We start from the raw sequence: 20,456 nt of genomic DNA, 5'->3' as shown, positions 1-20,456 counted from the left end.
CGATGCATGATCCGCATTACCCCACTCGCGCGGAAGAGCTCTGTTCGAGGTGAAATGTTTTAACGGACACATATGAGCACGCCCCCTCGATTAGACGATGCGGTTACGTAGTTACTTCCCCGTACAACTGTGTATTTCTCCATTGCTTTCGACCTCCAATGCCCTCTACGCTTCTTCACCCCGTTCGTTCTATTTTGCCCCGCTGCAGCGCGCATTTCTCTCTTGTACGCGAGAATTTCAATCCCGCCCCCGGCCCTCTTCCCCCGCTTTGCGCCGTTGTCTACCGTTTGCACCAACACCGTCGCTCTTCTTCCGCGCCGAGCTGTCGCGACCAGGTTACAAACGACGGGGCGAACGGGCGGTATTACGAGCCGCAAATTACATCTACGCTCGAGCGATAACCAACTCTACATAGGTTCCCGAAATCCATAAATATCGTTTTTTTCAGTTGTTACTTATTACTCGGAGCATTATTATTTCTAGGTGATGCCAATTAACGTAGATTCATTTATCTAACCTTGCGAGCAATTAAAGAAATGAAACCAAAAGCACGACTGTATCATTTTGACGATAGTCGTTTCCTCTTCGTAACCAGCACTCAAAACTTATCAAGAACGGTTTGCTTTTGGTAATTGTGATTTCACTGAAAGCCTGAGTAGTATATGGTAAAAAAAAATTCGGAGACAAAACAAATACAGACATCTACAGACAGTCAATATACTCACGATCTGCAGCCAAGCATTTTGATGGAATTATTCGCCAAGAATACATGTATATTCAACACGGATCGCTATGAAACGTGTACGCAATAATCAAACTCTCGGTCCTACCGACGTCCTTGCGAATCGTCGAGGAAACACGATTGTTGCGCGACGCCTGTGCACCGAATAGTGAGTTATTACAGATCCCGTCCGCTCCTCTCGCTCTCGAGACTTTGCTCCTTGACGCTGCTGCCATCTGTAAACAAGTTTGCTGTAGATGATGCAAACAAGTATATCAGTTGCGGGGCTTTCTATGCGAGTTGATCCCAGTTTGTCGAAATCGACATCAAGCGTGAATGTGACTCCTACTAAAATACCCCGCGATTCCCTTGCCAGAAAAATATTGTGATATTTTCACAAACATCGTACAGAGTAGAACGTTAAATCAATTATACACGACTGTAAAGTGTTTTCTTGACACTGACGCGTCAAAATTTAAGAATCTTCCAATACGACAAGCACACGAAAAAAAACACTAAAAATAATTTAGTCAAGTTTCGACCGTTTCGACTAACTCGTCGAAAAAATACATCAACAGCTCGCGCAATGACGGCGCCTGTCAAACCTTTTCCAAACGAACTGATGAAAATTTAATTTCAGTGTTCGAAATATCCTATGTACATATGATGTGAAAAATAGAACGTCATTGCTATTATTATTGCAGCAAACTCGGAATACCCATCCCGCATTGCGTTCACTTGTATGTGTGTGTGTGTATGTTCGTGCTTATATAATGTAATATTATAAATACAAATATATGTATACATGTAAATTGTTTGGTTCAAATAATAACGTCGTAGCGTCGAGTAATCACGTACGTTCGACGGCTCGGCGAGAGGGGAAGAGAACCCGCGTATTACAATCCCTTGAGGTTCGTATCGTCGTTCTGTATGTATGAATTCATACTCCTACTATTTTCTGATCTACGTTATACGCGTATTGCTCGGAGTTGGGAATTCGTCGTAACAAGATCGAGCCATTTTTCACATGCACGATTTGTCTTTCTATCGTCATTTTTCAGCCCAATTTGTATAATTTATCGTACAAAGGTATATTCTCAGAATCGTCGTCGCTCACCGTGGATTCATTTGTCGTTTTTTTTTTCTTCAAACACGTATAAAAAGGGTTTACCAAGATTTGGCCTAATGATCGGCCATAATACCGAGGGTTATGTTACGAGCTTTTGCCAGGAAGATGTTCCTAAGTCCAGAGGAACACATTTACGAGTGAATTACGAGATTGCGAAGGAGACATGGGGAAAAGGGGAAAAGAGAGAGAAAGCGAGAACCGGAGAGAATTCATCCACCCCAATGAGCCGAAAGAACCAAGAGGAGAAAGGGATGCGATAACCCTGCGTGGATTCACCATTATTTCCCTTCCAATTTCTCCTCGTAACATCCCAGAATTGGATAGAGAAATGAGCAAGCGAAAAGATAAAAAATAAAAAATTCAACGTAAACGAAGAAAAAGTCGGTGAAATTAGATTTTTCAATGACCCTTCAATGGAAAATAATTTGGATTTGAAAAATTCAATTTACAATTTATAGATGCGTGTGTCCTCTCACTCGCTGAGTCATGAAAACTCGATCGTTTTTGTTTTTTTTTTGTTTTTTACGAAGACGTCAATAAACGTTGCCGGACAGAGCGATCCCCCAAGTAACGATGAACTTCAATAATTGAGTGGACGAGAACGGTAAAAAAAATGCGACTAAACCGAGTTCGTGTGATTCTTCCATCTCAAAGTGCTGGTTTTCATGACCGCGCATGGTTTCTACGAGGAAAAAAAAATACCACTGAACTATAGTGGTATAGCGTGTGGCAACTTCAGAGCGTATTTACGAGCTACAATCGAAATGGCGATTTTTTTTTCTTTTGATTCAACGATATAGATATAGTCTGGGCTCTGGGCTAGCGAGCAGCAGCGATTGTACGAGGCGTGAACTTATAGATAGACGTTGTGATCCATAGCACAGTTAAAGCGGTATCTTGAAGCACTTGAAAAACCCAATTCGACACAAACTCAAATAACTTTTCATCGGAGAATATTTTTTTCATCGCGTTCATTTTACTGGAGCTACAAATGAAAACTACTTGTTTTTTAGTCCAGATAATATAAATAATCTCGGGAAAAATAGTTATCGATTCCCCTTAATTGGTGAAGTGATATAAAAGCAAACCTGTGAGGAAAAAAATTTTTTACGTGAGCTGTTCGAATGAAAAAAAAAACGTGGTCGAATACCGACCAAAAATCCGTCCCATAATAACCTCCCACCGAAATGAAAAAAGCAAAGGTCAATGATGAAAATTCTTCCGTTCTTTCGGAAGCTTCCGTCACAGAAATGGCTTTTTACACGAAACATCCTGTGTGTACATGTAACATTAGTTTTTACGAGTGTGAGACCCCCAAGAAAAGTCGTAGGACGATACGCCCAAGTTGCTTTTGCCTCCTGTATATTTTACGTGACTCTCTATGCCCCGAGGGCTATGTATCGTCACCATATATTCATATACGTACATTTAATACACATACACACGCATACGTGTGTATATACGTGTATGGGGAAAAACGCGATAGAACCTCTCGCGAATTTCGTACGTTACGGGTATCTCTTCCTGTACTGAAACACCTACCTCATCCCCTAGCATCTTTTCACCTACCCCTTCCCCTCTCATTCCCCTTCTACTTCGCCCTTTCGCTTACTTTGCCCGCAATTGGGCCACACGGGTCTCGTACGTTAGCCCGAGACCGTTCTATCGCAGCATTTATTCCATTTGTTTTTCTTTCCCTCTCGTTTTTCCAGAGGCAGGGGGGCAACGAGAGGGTCGTTTTATACGATACGACAGCTCTGTAATTGATATCGCTCTGATTTACGAGACAAATTTCATCTCGCCCCGGCCATTTTTTTTCAAGAGTCAGAATTTCTCGTGTATTTTTATTCATGATCTTCCTCCATCGAGGCTTTTCGATGAGTAAGCTCAGTAAAGAGTTTAGGTACGTACTGGTCGATTCTCCTTTTTTTACTTTTCCCATTCAACCATACAATATTTAGAGTCGCGGCAACGACTCTGAGACAAGTACATTTATTGGGACCTGACATGGAGGCGTGGCCTAAAATTAAAATGGCGCAGATGAGGGTGCAGTCGCATAGGTTAAGCCCATGTAAATATAGCATTAGTTATAAATATTTAGGATAAATAATGGTAGTTTTAACAAAAAGTGATATTTGTCGATCGTCCGGTTCAATTCCTAGTCATTAAAACTTCTTTTTTCTTTTTTTTCTTTTTCTATTTTATTTTTTTCTTGTTTTGGATTATTCGCGAGGTGTAAACTCTTTCGTTGCTCCGAGACCTCCAATCTCCTTGCGATGTTTGTAGTCGAAGCACCGTAATTTCGGTATTGAGGAACAACCTGGTTGACCAATCCAAAGATATTGTTGTGTTTCTGAGTTGTTGATCGGATGATGGTCCCAGAGCGAAAGGGAGCGAGTCAACGTGAGCATGGATCTCCTACCGAGGTGGGAGAAAAATATCTACGTCACAGAGTGACCACCGGGTTCAATTTCAAAATATATTTTCCACCATCCGGCGGGCAAATTTGAATGCTCGTGTCACACCGTAAATTCACCGTCAGGTACTTGACAGTGAATTAGTGTCAGTGCGTAGCGTTATCAGAGTGGCTACGTACTATTCAATCATCGATCTCAGTCCCACCCAAATTCAAAGAGTTTTGGAATTTGTTATATAGAGATTGAAACGTTATATTGACTTATCCGTTGGATTTAGTTTTCATTTCGTCAAATGCGTCAATTGATATCGCGCATTTTCGGGTTGGTAATTTTAATAAACGCGCGAATTCTATAGTACCAAAATGGGTTGTTGCACATGTATCGAGTAATACTCGGTTTTTTTTATGACTATTCCGTCAGCGTTTCTTACTTGAAATATCGCAATCATCGACAATTGCGCGTGAATTGTGTGTGAAATAGTATTTAACGCATTTTCACAGTTACTAATACTTGTGTTTTTTAATTTTTGTCTTGATCGGGTTTATTGTATGATGATTGTATTGCGTTATCTCTCGTTTCTCGATATAAAAGCGTATGATGAAAATTGTCGCATCGTTTGTAATACGTCGCACCACACCGTCCTTGATGAGATCGAAGACAGTTTCGACAAAGTTTTGCTGTTCTTACCGCATTCCAACGTTGTTCTATCATCGTTTTTTCGAATATGGGACATTTAAATAAAGGATGCATGCCTTTGCATTGGATGCAAGTCCCTGAGATGTTGGTAACGAAAGCGCGAAAGCCTGTCTCGTTTCGTCTACATTTGTTACTGTTTGGGACTTGAAGATTACTTCATTTAATCATTGAAATTCTTCCTCAACGTGACTCATCTTGTTCAAATGTCTGAAGTTGAAAAATGTTTCGATTTATAAATTGATAAAATTTATTAATTTCAGGTAATTCATCTGAGCTTAAAGATTCTTTCCATTTTTTTATTAACTCCCGACTGCCCGCAGGGCCAAAAGACGGGAGTTATGCGTTTCACTGCGATCAGTGGGTGGGGGGATATTCCTTTGTCGCCAGTTTTCTCGAAAACGGTGATAGTTGCCTTAACCAATTTTGTGCTTGTCCTTCTGTGAGTGGCAGAGAGTGTTCTAAAGCAAATTTAATCAAAATCTATTGAATATTTTCCTTTTTAATTGATATTTACGCTAATCAAATCATTGAGTAAGAGTTAGAGACATCTCCCGACAAATATTAAACTCCATTATGATTATAACATATTTTAGTTGTTTGTGTGTAAAATTTTTTGTTTTATTATCACCTTCATTCTTTGTACAATCATTCAACTTCGACAACTACTATATTAAAATTTTTATTTCCATATATAAATGACTTAACTACCATCAATCGATATTAACCATAAAAATCGAATCTCGAGGGAGTTGTATTAAATGGTTTCTTATCTATCTTATTATTAATCTATTTTTATTTCAGTCTTTTCAAAGTTTACTGCAACTTTCTTAAGAAAAAGAGTTTAAAATCATTTTCTGGAAACGCATATCCTTTTTTTACAATATTGTTTTTTTCTAACATTCATTTTTTTCTCGACTTCGTTTTATTTTAAATACGCTATACAATTTTTCTATGAATGGGTACCGGTAAAACCCTTTCTAAAATTCTTACGATAAGTCTCTCTTCTGGTTCTACTTGAAGAGATTTCAACATGTTTAAATGTTGTCGAACGTCGTCAGTTAATTTTGACAATGTAACCGAAGTTGTGGTGGTGATCGGCGAATTGTTTAATATCGCATCAAGATGTTTTGACACTAAAACTCGTTTTCTATCATATGAATCGATCAAAAAGTTTCCATGCGTGATCATAATTTTCTGCGCTTAGATAAAAAATTGACAATTTATTGAGAGCTTCTCCTTGCAACGAGTTTTTTAAGTAAGTAAACTTTATTACGTTATCAATATCCGTTCTTGAATCAACCATTGATTTGAATGTATTTTTGAAAGAAATCCATTTTTCATAATTTCCATCGTATTTTGGTATTTCAGCTACTGGTAATTTTAATAATTTTTGTTTTTCTATAAAAGTAGAATTTCCGATAGATCCCAGTGTAATCATTATTTTTAGTTGGTTGCATTTTTTGAATTTGACTGGTGACCCGATAATATTTGTTTCGGAGAGGATGTAATTCTTGAATTTGTTCATTGTCAGGATTGAAAATGACGAGTTCATCATGTTGTTCCTCATAAGCGTGAAACAAATTTGTCAATCTATCCAATCGAAGTTTCGCGTTGATATCATCAATTTCAGCTAACTTTAGGCCATTTAGGGTGGAATTTAGGTGATCGTGAAGGTGTGATTTTTTTTGTGTGATTAGAGTCATTTTTTTTACGTCTCGACTTATTTTGTATTGTGAAGAAATTCAAATATTTGGGATGATTTCAATGAGTATCATAAAGAAGAGCAAATCAAATTATATGACATTGTTCTTTGTGAAACAGATGCAAATTGTTAATATTTATGATTACTTATCTTGGTTTTGTTTTTTCTGATGAGATGTTGTTGAAGACTAGGATTTTGTTTCCTTTTTGTCGTATTAATGTTCAATGTTCGTAGTGATGAAGTGGCGTATTTTCATGAATTGATCTTCCTTCTTTGAAATATGAAAATCGATGTATTTCTTCGTCCACTCACTCTTACTTGTTTCTTTATTTATTTGCACCTTTACAGGAGGCACCATTTTGTTTTGTATATAAAGTTTCTTTTTTTGTTTTGTTTTAATGTTACGAGAAAATTAATATAATAGAAATAATTAACAACAAGGTTTTGGGAAAAAGCCTTTATGGCATAAAAAACCCAATTTATTGAACGAGTTAAATTGAACAAATTATGGTGTGAATATTTGTAGTATGTAAAAGTGAGATGAAGATTAGGAGGATATTATTCTCGACTCCATGGATGAGTATGAGGAGGAAATTATTTTCGAAACTCCCATGGACTTTAGTAAAAGCCGCTTTTATCGAGAGTCAGACCTCGGGCTTTGGATTGGCTGGCCAGACCGATCGCTGCCGTATTTAATTGTAATTAGTTGTGAAATGGTGTATTGAAATATATAAATTAGTATTGAACTTTTATATTGCACGTTAAATGTTACGTGTATACTGCTCGAAGTTTCGCGGGGAACTGTCTCTTCAATTCTTTTCTTCTCGTTACTAAAACAAGATGATCATTCATTTATTTTATATATACATATAGCGATTTCTTTTGAGCGTATCTTATTTTTTCACCGCTTTCTACGGAACACTCCGGTTGCCTCTTATTGCGGCATTTGTCTCTTATACGTACTTTTCTATCTTTCTCCCATTCTGCTAGACCTGATGCGGTCATTTGCTATTCATTTAGCTTTCCCAGACTTGTACTTGCATATATTCCATGAGTTGTTATCAGGACGTTTCGTTTCTTTACACTTACTAAAAGTACGGTTCTCAGAATTTTATTATTAAATGGAAAACGAACTATTTTTCTTGAATCTTCCCACACATTTAACAGTACATTCCAACGATACATGAGGAAAATTCGTCCTGAATATAACCAAATAATGATATTTAAGTACAGGTATATAAAAAAAATTCCTAGTTAGTTTCATGTAGGCTTTTGAGGAATTTCATTTCTTGATATGAGCAAGGTCCGTGTTTATTAAAAATATACTATCTTTTTTTTACTATTGTTTTCATTTTTTTTAGAAATTTATAGATATTCAATTATTTTACATTTTTATCAAAAAAATCCTTTCGAATGGGCGTGAATTATCAGGTCCGCCAGTCGGCGTCTGCTCTCGAAAGTTTCGATGTTTCGCTCAACAAATATATCGGCGACGTCGACAGCAATGTCGGTGTTGACTAGGTCATCGAGATCGAATGGTTTTGATGCATCCATCATGCTAAATGGCACGGACTCAAGGGCGTAGATCAAACCGTGCACTGATCGTTCTTTAACCTAAAATAATAGACGTATTGAAACAGATTAGTCGGGTCGGGCATAGCAAAATGTGAACAAAGATTGTTTTTTGGTTTTTCGTTCAAGTGAGATTCGCGTACCTCGTCCATGAACACTGTCCATGGGTATAATTTTTGAGGGTCTGAACCCAAAGATTGAATACTGCTCGATAGTGTGGAATGATAAGTCTCGAGTATCTCGTCGTAATGATCGTCTAAAAGTTGTTTGTCGCTGCAAGCGTAAATCAAAAACGACAGGTCGAGAACAGGGTTGGAAGATCTGGCGAACTGGAAGTCCAACAAGATTGCCTCGGATTCGTCAGAATCCTCGAGAGCTGCCTTCACGAGGAAATTCGGTGCCCAGGATTCACCGTGGCTTATTACTGAAGTTGAGCCGTGCCATTTACTACAGTTATTTGCACTTCGATTCCAAAGTTCATTAGGCGACTTGTAAGAGTTAAATTTCTCTTCTGCCGGATGACCCGGGTATTCCTTCGTTAAGGCCTTTTTCGCAGAGTCCATTAATCTTAATTGCAAAGCATCCCTCGACTTGCATATCGATGGATAAATCCAATCCCAGTAATCAAATTGTCTCTCATTTTGAGTACAAAAGCCATGTATTAAACCATTTGGCATCACCTAGTGTGAAAACATCGTAGAAATTAATAATAAATCAAGGAAACGACTGGATATATATTGAGTGGAAGGAGTGACAGTTTGTTCGCGGGTTTTTGAGACAAATAATACGTGTCTGTGCACAAACTAATATTGTCATTGATACGACCTTATCGGAAATAATTTTTTTTACGTTTTTTACTTTCCTATATAGAAGCCGCTGGAACAGAATGTCGTACTTTAAAAATTACGGAATTTAAAAAATATTTTTCCAAAAAATAAAGATAATTTTTTTTGAAATTTCTTCGTTTTTGTTCTCATGTTTTCGATTCTTTTTTACAATAAACTTTGACTGCTTAAAAAAATCCCAAATTTTTCAGGGCTCGTCTCGCCCCCCCCCCCCCCCCCCCACATTTTCTTATGTTTTGAGAATTGCACATATTCCTTATTTCCTTACTTAAATTTTTTCCCATTTATATTTTTGCAGAAGATAAAACAAGAGAGTTTGAACTCACCCGTAGGTTTTGGTACCAATTACAGTATTTTCTGAAATAAGTATCTTTCAATTTGTTGACTAAGTCTTCAAATTGATCTTTCAACTGGTCTTTGTAGGCGAATGAAATCGCATGGAATTTAGCCATGGCTTTTAAGAGGACGTTCATATCTATCATGTTCAGAGAACTCTGACGGCTGATGGGTCGAAATCCATGAACCGTAACATCCTCCATAATAAGATATTCATGTCCGGCATCAGCTAATGAATCCAAAAAATGCGGCACGCATAACAAATTGTTTTGGCCTTTCGATTCCAAAAATTCTTTAAAAGCTGGTACCACCTAAAAGCGAAATGTAAAATTTATAGTATTATGATTCGATTGACCCGATTCAAAAACATTACACAAATTAATCGAATTCGATTTATCTTAGAAAATACCTCTTTGTAGAAATTTATTTCATAGTGGAAAAATTCAATGCTTCTGGAAGCTTTTCTTTTTCCAACGTTTTTCGGCAGTGATTTAACGACCAGTTTTTTCTCAATATCTCTGCCGTCTACATTAGCGAATACTGTAATCCTGTCTACTTGTGCCAAATAGCTGTTGCCTTTGGTAGGAGGAGGTTTGAAAGTCCAACCTGTGATAGTGACGTTGTTACGTCCGGTCAATTTTTGTATTGCATTTTGCAACGTTTCTTCGGTGAAGTATTTACTAACACCGGCCAGCAAACGTAAATCCTTGTCCATGTCACAAAATCTGGAAAAAGAATTGGAAACACTATAAAAACATTTCAAAAAAGGAAAAAAAGAACGCCAAGTAATAAGGAGGGTGGCTACGTTCGTCAAATTGATAAGAAATTGATCAAATTTGGTGATAATGTTCTTCAACATCAAGTGCGAAGACACAATTTTTTTAAAAATTTTCTTCTGCTTAGTTATCGAGTAATTACGGATTAAAGCAGATTTCTTATACCCGGAATGTATACCTATATATATGGAAACGCTATGCTTATACACTTGAACTTTAGTGATCAATTACTCGATAACTGTACAGAAGAAAAATCTTAAAAAATTTGTATTGTCAAATTTGGCCCTAAAGAATATGTTCACCAAATTTTATTAAATTCTTATTATTTTGAAATTTTTAATGTATTTAACATGGTTTAGCATGGCAACATTGTATCGTCGGTAGCCACCCTCCTTAAAAGACTGCGCCCTTAATTACGAATGAATATTATATTTTCAGTAAATTAAAAATTTCCTTTCCCATTATTCATTGCTAAAATCACATAGTAGGATGATCAAGATAGGGAAAAAAATATGAGATCATTTTAGCATAGCCAAGAATTTTCAATAAATTTCGATTTCTGCAGAGAATCGTGTTACACCTCCAATTGTACCGGCTAAAGAATTTTGTGACTTCAAGCATTCCCAGAATGATTTTGCGATTAAGAGATTGTTATTCTGATTTTACGTACAAATTCACTGTCAAAATTACACACAAACTTGGCGTGGATGGTTTTCAAATGGAAGCTCGGCAAGACACGATTGATCGAATATACTATTCAAAATTAAAAGTTTGATGAATAAAATAGATCCCTCAGATATACATGATGATGAGATACATATAGATGAAAGAGATTAATGAAGTGGGTGTATGAGAAAATAAAATAATTAGAAAATATGAATGATTTAATGAAGAATTACACAATAAATATTAAGGCGAATGGATGAAATGATGAAATTATTGAATCAACAAACAAATAGGGTGTGGAGAAAGTATGGTTTTAGGAATAAAAGAAATGGACGACCTGGTGAATGAATTAACGAATGGGATACAGAATACTTGTGATGAACCAATATATGGATAGTAGGGTGGTCCTTAAAAGGGGTGTTTTCGAATTTCTGTGCTCCCAGAGGCTCGGATGCTTCCAAATTAATAAAAAAAAAATTCTCTGAAAATATGAGCTACTATTAATATTAACTCTAAGATAGTCCGCATTCCAACCTAAGATTCTTATGGAAATAATATGAGAAAAATTCCTTTCGTTCTTTAGTATTTCATAACTCTGGGACAAATAAATTCAAAATTTCGAGACATACATACTTTCATAGAGAATTTTACGCTCTACAAAAAAGGTCTCCTATAATTTCTAGCTAAGTCTATTGGTTTAAGAGTTATTTGAGCTCAAAGTTTAATTTTTTTTCTCATTATCAATATTACCAAGGATATTCACCAAACCCTTAAGGAAAAAAGGTTGGGACAAGTACATTGATGCTTCCGTATTTCCTGATCATATCACGAAAAATGTAATAAAAATTCATAAAAAAAAATTATGTAGCCAACTGTAAATAATTTCAACAAAAAAATTCGAAAAAAATTTTACAAATTTTGAAAAAAACAATACATTTAAAAAAAAAAACATGAGAAATAAAAAACCGAAATATCGCGCTTGAAAACATTTTGAAAAACGATGCCCCATTTTTCTTATCTTATTCTAACAACTAAATCCATTTTAAAAAAATTCCATCGAAGTTACTTACAGCATTAAAATTAATAATATCAATTCGAGGCCAAGTATTTTCTAATAAATTGAAAAAAGTTACCACTTGAGTTACGTGCAGCACTAAAATTTATGATGGGCCGGACACGTACTTTTACCCCATATTTAAACATAATTTGTATCAATCCAATCGACATCGAATATTGTGAATAATACCTGAAGATCCTGAAAGTTTGAAGAGAATCGATTTTCTTATCAGTCTCTGCTACCATAGAGTAAGAAATGACTAGCTTGCATGTGCTTTTTTGGATTTAAAAGCTTCTTAGAACAATTCCATAATGTTGAAATTTCTAATTACTCATGAATTACTTGTCCTTCGATTGATATCATAAATTTTAGTGCTGCGTAACTCAGATGGTAACTTTTTTCAATTTATTAGAAAATACTTTGCCTCGAATTGAGATTATTAATTTTAATGATGTAAGTAACTTAGATGGATTTTTTTTTTCAATTGATTTAGTTGTTAGAATAAGATGAGAAAAATGGGGCATCGTTTTTCAAAATGTTTTCAAACGCGATATTTCGGTTTTTTATTTCTCATGTTTTGTTTGAATTTTTTTCACTTTACAAACGAATTATAGATTTGTATTTTTTTCAATGTAATATTTTCTCAAAATTTGTGAAATTTTTTTGCAATTTGTCTTTTGAAATTATTTACAGTTGGCTACATCATTTTTTTAATGAAATTTTTATTACTGTAAAAATGGGAATGTTAGGTTGGAATGCGGACTATCTTAGAGTTAATATTAAGAGCTCAAATTTTCAGGGAATTATTTTTTATCAATTTTGAAGCATCTGAGCCCCTGATAGTAAAGAAATTCGAAAACACCCCTTTTAAGGACCACCCTAGTGTACGTATTGAGATCTCTTTTTTAATTTTCAACCGATTGGGACGAAAAATTGTTTACATAAGTTTTTTGTGTTGCTGAATCGAGTTCCGGGCTTAATTTTTACCTTGAAAGAGGTGAAAATCGAGCGTTAAGACTGAAATTGTTGAATTCTTCAATGGAAAGTTTTTATGCGACATTACCCGAAAATTCCAAGTTCCACACTAGACTCTTTTGTCGAAATAAAACTAAATTCACTGTCCCCGAAGAGATGAAAAATAAGGGTTGGGGTGAAATTTTCAGATTTTTCAATGGGAAGTTTTTATGCTATATTACATTAAAAGTGTTCGTTTTTGAGGATACCAGATTCTTTTATCGAAATAAAATAAAATTCACTACCTGCGAAAGGATGAAAAAAAAGAGCTGGGGTTGAAATTTTTACATTTTTCAATGGAAAATTTTAACATTACATGAAAATTCCAAGTTTTTTAGAATTTTATACTTTTCCACATAACAACTGGATGTTTTTTGTAGAGCACGACAGTCCTTTATCGACATAAATCAAAACTCCCGATCTGCCAAGGGGCGAAAGATGAGAGTTGAGGGTGCATTTCAATAAAAGAGACTGGTGTTCAAAAAAACTCGGAATTTTCATGTAATATAGCACAAAAACTTCCCATTGAGAAATCTAAAAATTTCATCCCCAACCCTTATTTTACACCCTTTCGCAGGTAGCGATTTTTATTTTATTTCGATATAAGAATCTGGTACCCTCAAAAACGGACATTTTTTATGTAATATAATATGAAAATTTCCCATTGAAAAATCTGGAAATTTTACCTCCAATCCCCTAGATTTTTCACCCCCTAGGGAGAGTGAATTTTATTCGTTTTCGACAAGTCCAGTATGCTAAAAAATTTGGATTTTCTATGTAATATAACATAAGAACATGCCGCTGAAAAATGGGAAATATTCACTTTCAACCCTTATTTTCACCTCTTTTGAAGGTAGCTACATGAAAATTAAGTTTGGGAATAAAATCAGCAACGTCGAAAACCCCCAGAAACGAATTTTCATGCATTTCGGTAATTTATTGGCTTGTACCAGTTTTGGCACGAAAACCAGAAAAAAAAGCTTACCAATCAACCGGTTAATAATAAAAAAAAATCAAATGTGAGAATGAAACTTTTTCTACTTTATATATTTTAACACGACTCCATAGTTCTCGAAAATCCTAGATCAATTTATCAACGTTCAAAGTAGAAATTTTTGGTTGACAAAAATTTGCAAAAAAATCTGATAAAATTTGAATGTGTTGGAATTGAAGAAGAAAAAAATTTTTTTCTCTCTCCAAATGTGTCAAAGAACCCCATTGTTTTAGTACAGTTATCATAATCAATGTACTCGAGGTTCCACTGAAAAATAAATGAAAATAAAAATATATCGGAAAATTGAGGAGAAAAAATGTTTTATCTGAACTTGCGGCCCAGTTGAAAAAGAAATCAAACGAACCAAAATATCAATGTTTTTCGAAACGACGTAGTACCCGTAATAAAAGTCGTAGAGATTTTTTGAATACACCAAAGTAAAGCTAAATACCTTTCCCTTCAAAATGTGCGTTGTTGCATCCAAATATCTAAACCAACGGTGCAATAATATTAAAAAGAACGTGAGAACATTTTCGGAAATGTTTCCCCGGTTATATATATTGTGACGGGGTTTTTCGTCACTGGTGGCTGGAATGGTTAGAAATAAAAGGGGGATAATAATTAAATAAATAATAAACCAAAATTTAACAGAAGAAAAGAATAACAAAAAAATGGGCTTTATTTAACCAATTAACTTTGGGCGCCAGTTAGTTTTTATAACAAAAATAAATCGGATCTCGAATGTTAACAACAGGGAACTCACTTACTACGTCTAATGCGGGGGAAAATGTACAGAACGAGGCTAGCTCAGAGAAGGAAAAAGAAAACGGTGGGAAATGGCTCAACACTTTTGAGACTCAATATCTTCGGGTCGACGGGCACCTGTCGCTCAGGCGTCTTACATATACCCGTGAGGTTGCAAAAGAGAAAACAATTACAATAATGATTCGACAAAGTACGATGCGCGAATCGACGACAAAACCCGGTGGGCGAGGGGCGAAAAGGGGGGGGGGGGGTAGATCACACGAAAAAGGGGCCTAAAACTAGCACCACAGCACTCACTCGCATTTAACGCAAAAATGACGATTTCAAAAGAATAATTCAGATAACAGGGGGGAAATCGATAACGAGCCAGAGGGGCTCGGAGAAATTTCGAACGCAAAATGGGTGATCGGCGAGATTGAGACGCTATCCCCGACGAAAATGGTGGAACAACCACGTGTTTCCGCCGCGGAGTTTAGAGAGTGAAAACGACTTGACTTGGCGGTCTAATAATACGCCTTACGATTCTTCGCACGATTTTATCCGGGATTACTCCGATGGTCTCCAAGATCAAGCCGGTGGTCGGTGAAATTCGATAAATATTACGCCCGGAACTCGATTCAGCAACACAAAAAACCCTTGTAAACCAATTTTCGTCCCAATCGGTTGAAAATTTAAAACGAGATTTCAATATGTACGCATATGATACATTATTACCAGAACTGACCCGACTTTTTTTTGTATATACCTGTCAACAGGTTATTCGCTCCGGGCGCGTACACATACTACTACTTTGAAAGTGAGCGTGTGTCGTGTATACGTATTCCCCCAAAAATGCCCGAGCCCCTTTATGGTGGCGCTGGTAGTATGCACTAATACTATTAGTGCAGCAGTATTAGATTTTTGGCTCCGCCCACATACACAGAGCGAATACGTGGTATGAGACGCCGATGCTCGTTTTTTAGAAACTTGTGAATTTCGTGAATTGTGAAAAAAAGTGCTGTATACCAAAGGTAGTTTCTTCGATATGAAACAAACATTTTATGAGTACTTTTTACACAATTCACGGTATTTTTTCTATGAGTTTCTCAAGAATGCATTTCAGTGCTTCGTGTTATGTCTTATTATAAAGAAATCAATCAATAAAAAATTCAAAAACAAAAAGGATACTTTTTCTACGTTGAATATTCTAATACGACTTCATGATTCTCGAAAAACCTAGATCAATCCATAACTGTTTGAAGTAAAAAATTAAAAAAAACTGATATCATTCTCATGAGATGAAATTGAATAAAAGGTAAAACTTTTCTCTTCCTTCATATTTCATAAAAAAACCTCATTATTTCAGAGTTACGACAATCGAGGTACTTGAAGTTCCACTGGAAATTGGATGGAGGAAAATATAAAAAAACATTCAGTCAATAAACGAAGAGTCGCGCCAGCGCTTGAAATATCGTGTGAAATCTAATATTTCTCGCGATACGCGGGAATTTTCAAAATTTTTCTTTTGCTAAAAACACGATGAATGAACGAAAAAAATCGTTTCCAATAAAAAAAATTGAAACTAAAACCTGAACTTTTGAGGATTCGCTCGTGGAATTGAGGAGAAAAAATTTCATGCGAAAACGCAGTCCAATTGAAAGGGGAATCCAACGAACCAAAAATCAACGTCTTTCGAAATGACGTAGCACCCGTAAAAACGGTCGTAGTGACTTTTCGAATGAACCAAAGTAAAGGTGAACGTCTACCCTTCAAAATGCGTCTTTTTGCATCCGAGATCTAAACCAGTGGCCTAGTAGAAGAAAAAAGAGCGCGGAACATTTTTGGTCTTTTATTCGAAAATTTTTCCCCGGTAGTGAAAACACTTGAAAAAAGTAAAAAAAAAAAAAGCGACAAATATTGAAAGACCGCAACCTTAGTTTTGAATTATCTTCACATATTATCATTGTTAAGTTGAAATTTTCTTCCTCATTATTTGTTTCATGATAGGGAAAAAAATATAAGACCATTCTAACATAGACAAGATTTACATCATTTGAAATTGACTAAACAGTTTTTGTCCGTCACCGTAGAAAAAATAACTATTTAGTAGCGTTGATTGCTTTCGCTACCTGAAGGTAGTTACTCAACTTTAACCAAATCATTTGTAAAAAATTTTTTGGAAATAAGAAAAAATGTTCAATTATCCAAAATATTTAGTCATTCTTCTAAAAAAAAAACCGAAATCACTATAAAAATACTTCAAAAAAGTAAAAAAGAACGCCAAGTATTAAAAAACCGCCCCTTTAGTTTCGAATGATCTTTACTATATTTTCAGTAAATGACAAATTTCCTTTCCCATTATTATTGCTAAAATGACATAGTAGGATGATCAAGATAGGAAAAAAAATATGAGATTATTTTAGCATAGCCAAGAATTTTCAATAAATTTCGATTTCTGCAGAGAAATATGTTACACCTCCAACTGTACCGGCTAAAGAGTTTTGTGACTTCAAGCGTTCCCAGAATGATTTTGCGATTAAAAAATTATTATTCTAATTTTATGCACAAATTCACTGTCAAAATTACACACAAACTTGGCTCGGATGGTTTTCAAATGGAAGCTTAGCGAAGGAATGCTAACACTCCATCCGTCTGCATCTAGAGCGAATTTCAATGTCTACTAATTCATTTGTTTTTTATTTCGTTATCCTTCATCCAGCCACGTATGAATTTTTTACTTGTCTACCTATCCATATACTGGTTCATCACAAGTATTCTGTATCCCATTCGTTGATTCATTCACCAGATTGTCCATTGCTTTTATTCCTAAAACCATACTTTCTCCACATCCTATTCGTTTGTTGATTCAATAATTTCATCCATTCGCCTGGATATTTATTGTGTAATTATTCATTAAATCATTCATATTTTCTAATTATTTTATTTTCTCATACACCCGCTTCATTAATCTCTTGTATCTCATCATCATGTATATCTCAAGGATCTATTTTATTCATCAAACCATTAATTTTGAATAGTACATTTGATCAATCGTGTCTTCCCGAGCTTCCATTTGAAAACCATCCACGCCAAGTTTGTGTGTAATTTTGACAGTGAATTTATGCATAAAATCAGAATGACAATTTTTTAATCGCAAAATCATTCTGGGAACGCTTGAAGACACAAAACTCTTTAGCCGGTACAATTGGAGGTGTAACACGATTCTCTGCAAAAATCGAAATTTATTGAAAATTCTTGGCTATGCTAAAATGGAGAATTTTTCTTTTGTTCCTCAATTAAAACTGCGTCCTTGAAATTGTGGGTCCAAAATTGTCATTTTACTCATTAATTTATTAGTATGGTGATGCTATACAACATTTTGAGGGTATGAGTTTTGGAAATTTCTTCCGTGTAGCTCGTAAAATAATTTCTGAAAATATCAAGACTTTCCAAACGTATTGAGACCCACAGTAAAATCCTGACCACAAACGCAGAAAAGTTCCATGTATTTCAAACGGAAAACTTCAATCAACCCGCGTGGTCAAGAATTAGGCATTGTTTTAAAAATCTAAAAAAATTACAGCATTACTTTTATGTATTTCGAACCGATTTAAGGGGCGGAAAGAGTAAAATAAATTTTTACCTAAAATAACGACCACCCTAATATACATCTAATGCAACCGTTGCCCTCTCGAGCCGCCGCCAGCCTTACTCTCGAGCCGCTTTCTCTCCAGTATTTCTCTGCCGCTGCCGCCTCTCACCGTGCGATATATCGTTTACCCCCTCCACGCACCTGCAACGCTTTTTCGTGACAGAAAAATCCTAATGCCCCCGTCTATATAGAAGTTTCACTTCAAAAACTAACCCAAATAAACTCTATTTATTTATTTATTAATACGCTTTTTACACAGACCGCAAATATAGAGGCAATGATGCCCAGCCCCGTGGAGAGCGGAGATAAGAAGACAGCAGCTGAGCACACGGCGTCAGGACTTTAGCGGAGACATATTCCACCACGTAGAGCATCTGCTCAGCTGTCCCTCCCTATCCCTGTTCTCTGCGCGTCTATGCATTATATACATTTAATACAGCCATTGCCCTCTCTTCGCCGCCGCCCAGCCTTTCTCTCTCGCTGCCGCTGCCGCCTCTCCCACGCGATATATCGTCTACCGCGCGGCCGTAACGCTTTTTCGTAACAGGAAAATCCTAATACCCCCTCCCTGTCTATATAGAAGTTTCACTTCAAAAACATTAAATATCCCAGACGCTATATCATGTTGTGAAGCATTATTCAGGCATCACGTAGGCATTATTCTCATTTTGAAATTGATAATTCGTATTGCACTATTCGAAATTCATCAACGAAATTAATTTGAGTACCAAAATAATTCAGTATCGCCTCAAGATGAGCTATTTGAGAATCTTTTGGAATTACGAGACCGTTAATAGTTTGTAAAACACCAAAAAAATAATCTGCCCACTACAGGTGATGGCTTAAGATTTTTTATATGTTATCACGGTGCTTTTAGAAATTTTTCAGATTTTAAAATCATAAAGTTTTTTATTTTAAAAAAAAAATCTTAAATGAGGGGCTCTAAAAATACGATGAGGGTATTTTTTAGACTCAATGTGATCATATGAAAAAAAAAAACAAAGAAATCCGAGAGAGTCAGCGTCACGGGTTTACACACTTGGGCTGGAATACCTCGTATACGTATATAATATTCAACCCCGTGCATACCGACTCCGGCGTGGATGACGACGGAGGGGTAAGCGACGCCTAGAGCCACTACTCCCTTAGTCAGACGACACTGGGTGGGGCCAAAGAATTAGGGGAATGGTAAAAAAATCAGGGTCTTACTTACAAAATTAATAAAAGTAAGAAAAAATTGAATTAAAGTTCAAAATTCAAAAAAACGGGTCAGTTGATACCAGAGCAATCGACCATACGAAACAAGAATAAAACAGAATTTCTTGATCAATTAATTTTCAACCAATTTTGAATTTTACTTCTCACTGTTGTCATACAAGGCGAATGAAATTTTGACAAACCTCAGATTAGCCGGCGACAATCGTTGAAAAATTTCTTTTGAAAAATTCTGTTTTGCTGACGTGGAGATTGTAGAGCGGCGAGGACGCTTCACTATTTGAACTGTTTACGTTAAAGACTGTGCTGGCTGTGCTACGGACTACAATAGACTGCAGTAGGAAGTCGAATCATGACTATGACTGTTTCACGAGCTGTGTTGCGCGCGCATTCCTCCCTTTGTAAGGGTCGCCAGCCAATAGCATTGAAAACTTGTACTCTTAAGTAATTATACTTCATTGGGGTTTGGGGTTCGGCGACAACACTCGGGTCTGTGATTTCATGCTTCTGTAGTGCTTGCTCCGTTTTCAAAATGTTGAAATTGATGATGTATTCTTGCATATATAAAAACGACGCTGAAGTTTGCAACGTTGGAATCCAACGAAATGAACGAAAAAGAGATTTGTAATTCATCATTTTCTTGTTCACGAATTGTTGATGTAGATTGAAAACTTTATTTACTTAAATTATTTGACAGTTTTTTTTAAACATTTCGTTAATACTTTTTTTTGTTATTTGCAATAACGAACTAAATCAAAGGCCACGACCCGCATGGTCCAATTGGAATAGTTGAAGAGAAAATGCATCGTCAATGGTGTTCAGGAATGTTCATTGCCTTCGGGGGATCAAGAGACGCAGAAGCGGCTCGACGCCAAGTATTTAAAGAACAAACGAGAGTTAAAAGACAAGCCAGCACGAGC

General features: G+C 36.0%; 1 protein-coding gene across 1 annotated transcript; it reads right to left on the bottom strand.

Annotated features, from left to right (window-relative positions):
* Positions 1-7,760: 7,760 nt before the first annotated feature.
* Positions 7,761-19,859, bottom strand: LOC122414765 (uncharacterized). The gene is made up of 5 exons (XM_043426341.1): positions 19,722-19,859; positions 9,828-10,143; positions 9,409-9,729; positions 8,381-8,917; positions 7,761-8,279 (listed from the first exon to the last, which is right to left on the bottom strand). Exons 2-5 carry the CDS (start codon positions 10,131-10,133, stop codon positions 8,061-8,063), a joined length of 1,383 nt encoding a protein of 460 aa, XP_043282276.1. The 5' UTR covers positions 10,134-10,143; positions 19,722-19,859; the 3' UTR covers positions 7,761-8,060.
* Positions 19,860-20,456: the final 597 nt, after the last annotated feature.

Source organism: Venturia canescens, chromosome 1 (genome assembly GCF_019457755.1).
Source record: "Venturia canescens isolate UGA chromosome 1, ASM1945775v1, whole genome shotgun sequence".
Taxonomy (NCBI): Eukaryota; Metazoa; Arthropoda; class Insecta; order Hymenoptera; family Ichneumonidae; genus Venturia; species Venturia canescens.
Note: the sequence above shows the minus strand (reverse complement) of the source record. Positions and strands in the feature narration are given on the sequence as shown.

Excerpts from the sequence above, each read along its gene's own strand:
- LOC122414765 (XM_043426341.1), bottom strand. The coding sequence starts at position 10,133 with ATGGACAAGGATTTACGTTTGCTGGCCGGTGTTAGTAAATACTTCACC. Across the intron at positions 8,918-9,408 it reads ATTGGTACCAAAACCTACGG|GTGATGCCAAATGGTTTAAT; the intron begins GTGAGTTCAAAC and ends TTTTCACACTAG. Across the intron at positions 8,280-8,380 it reads GGACAGTGTTCATGGACGAG|GTTAAAGAACGATCAGTGCA; the intron begins GTACGCGAATCT and ends CTATTATTTTAG.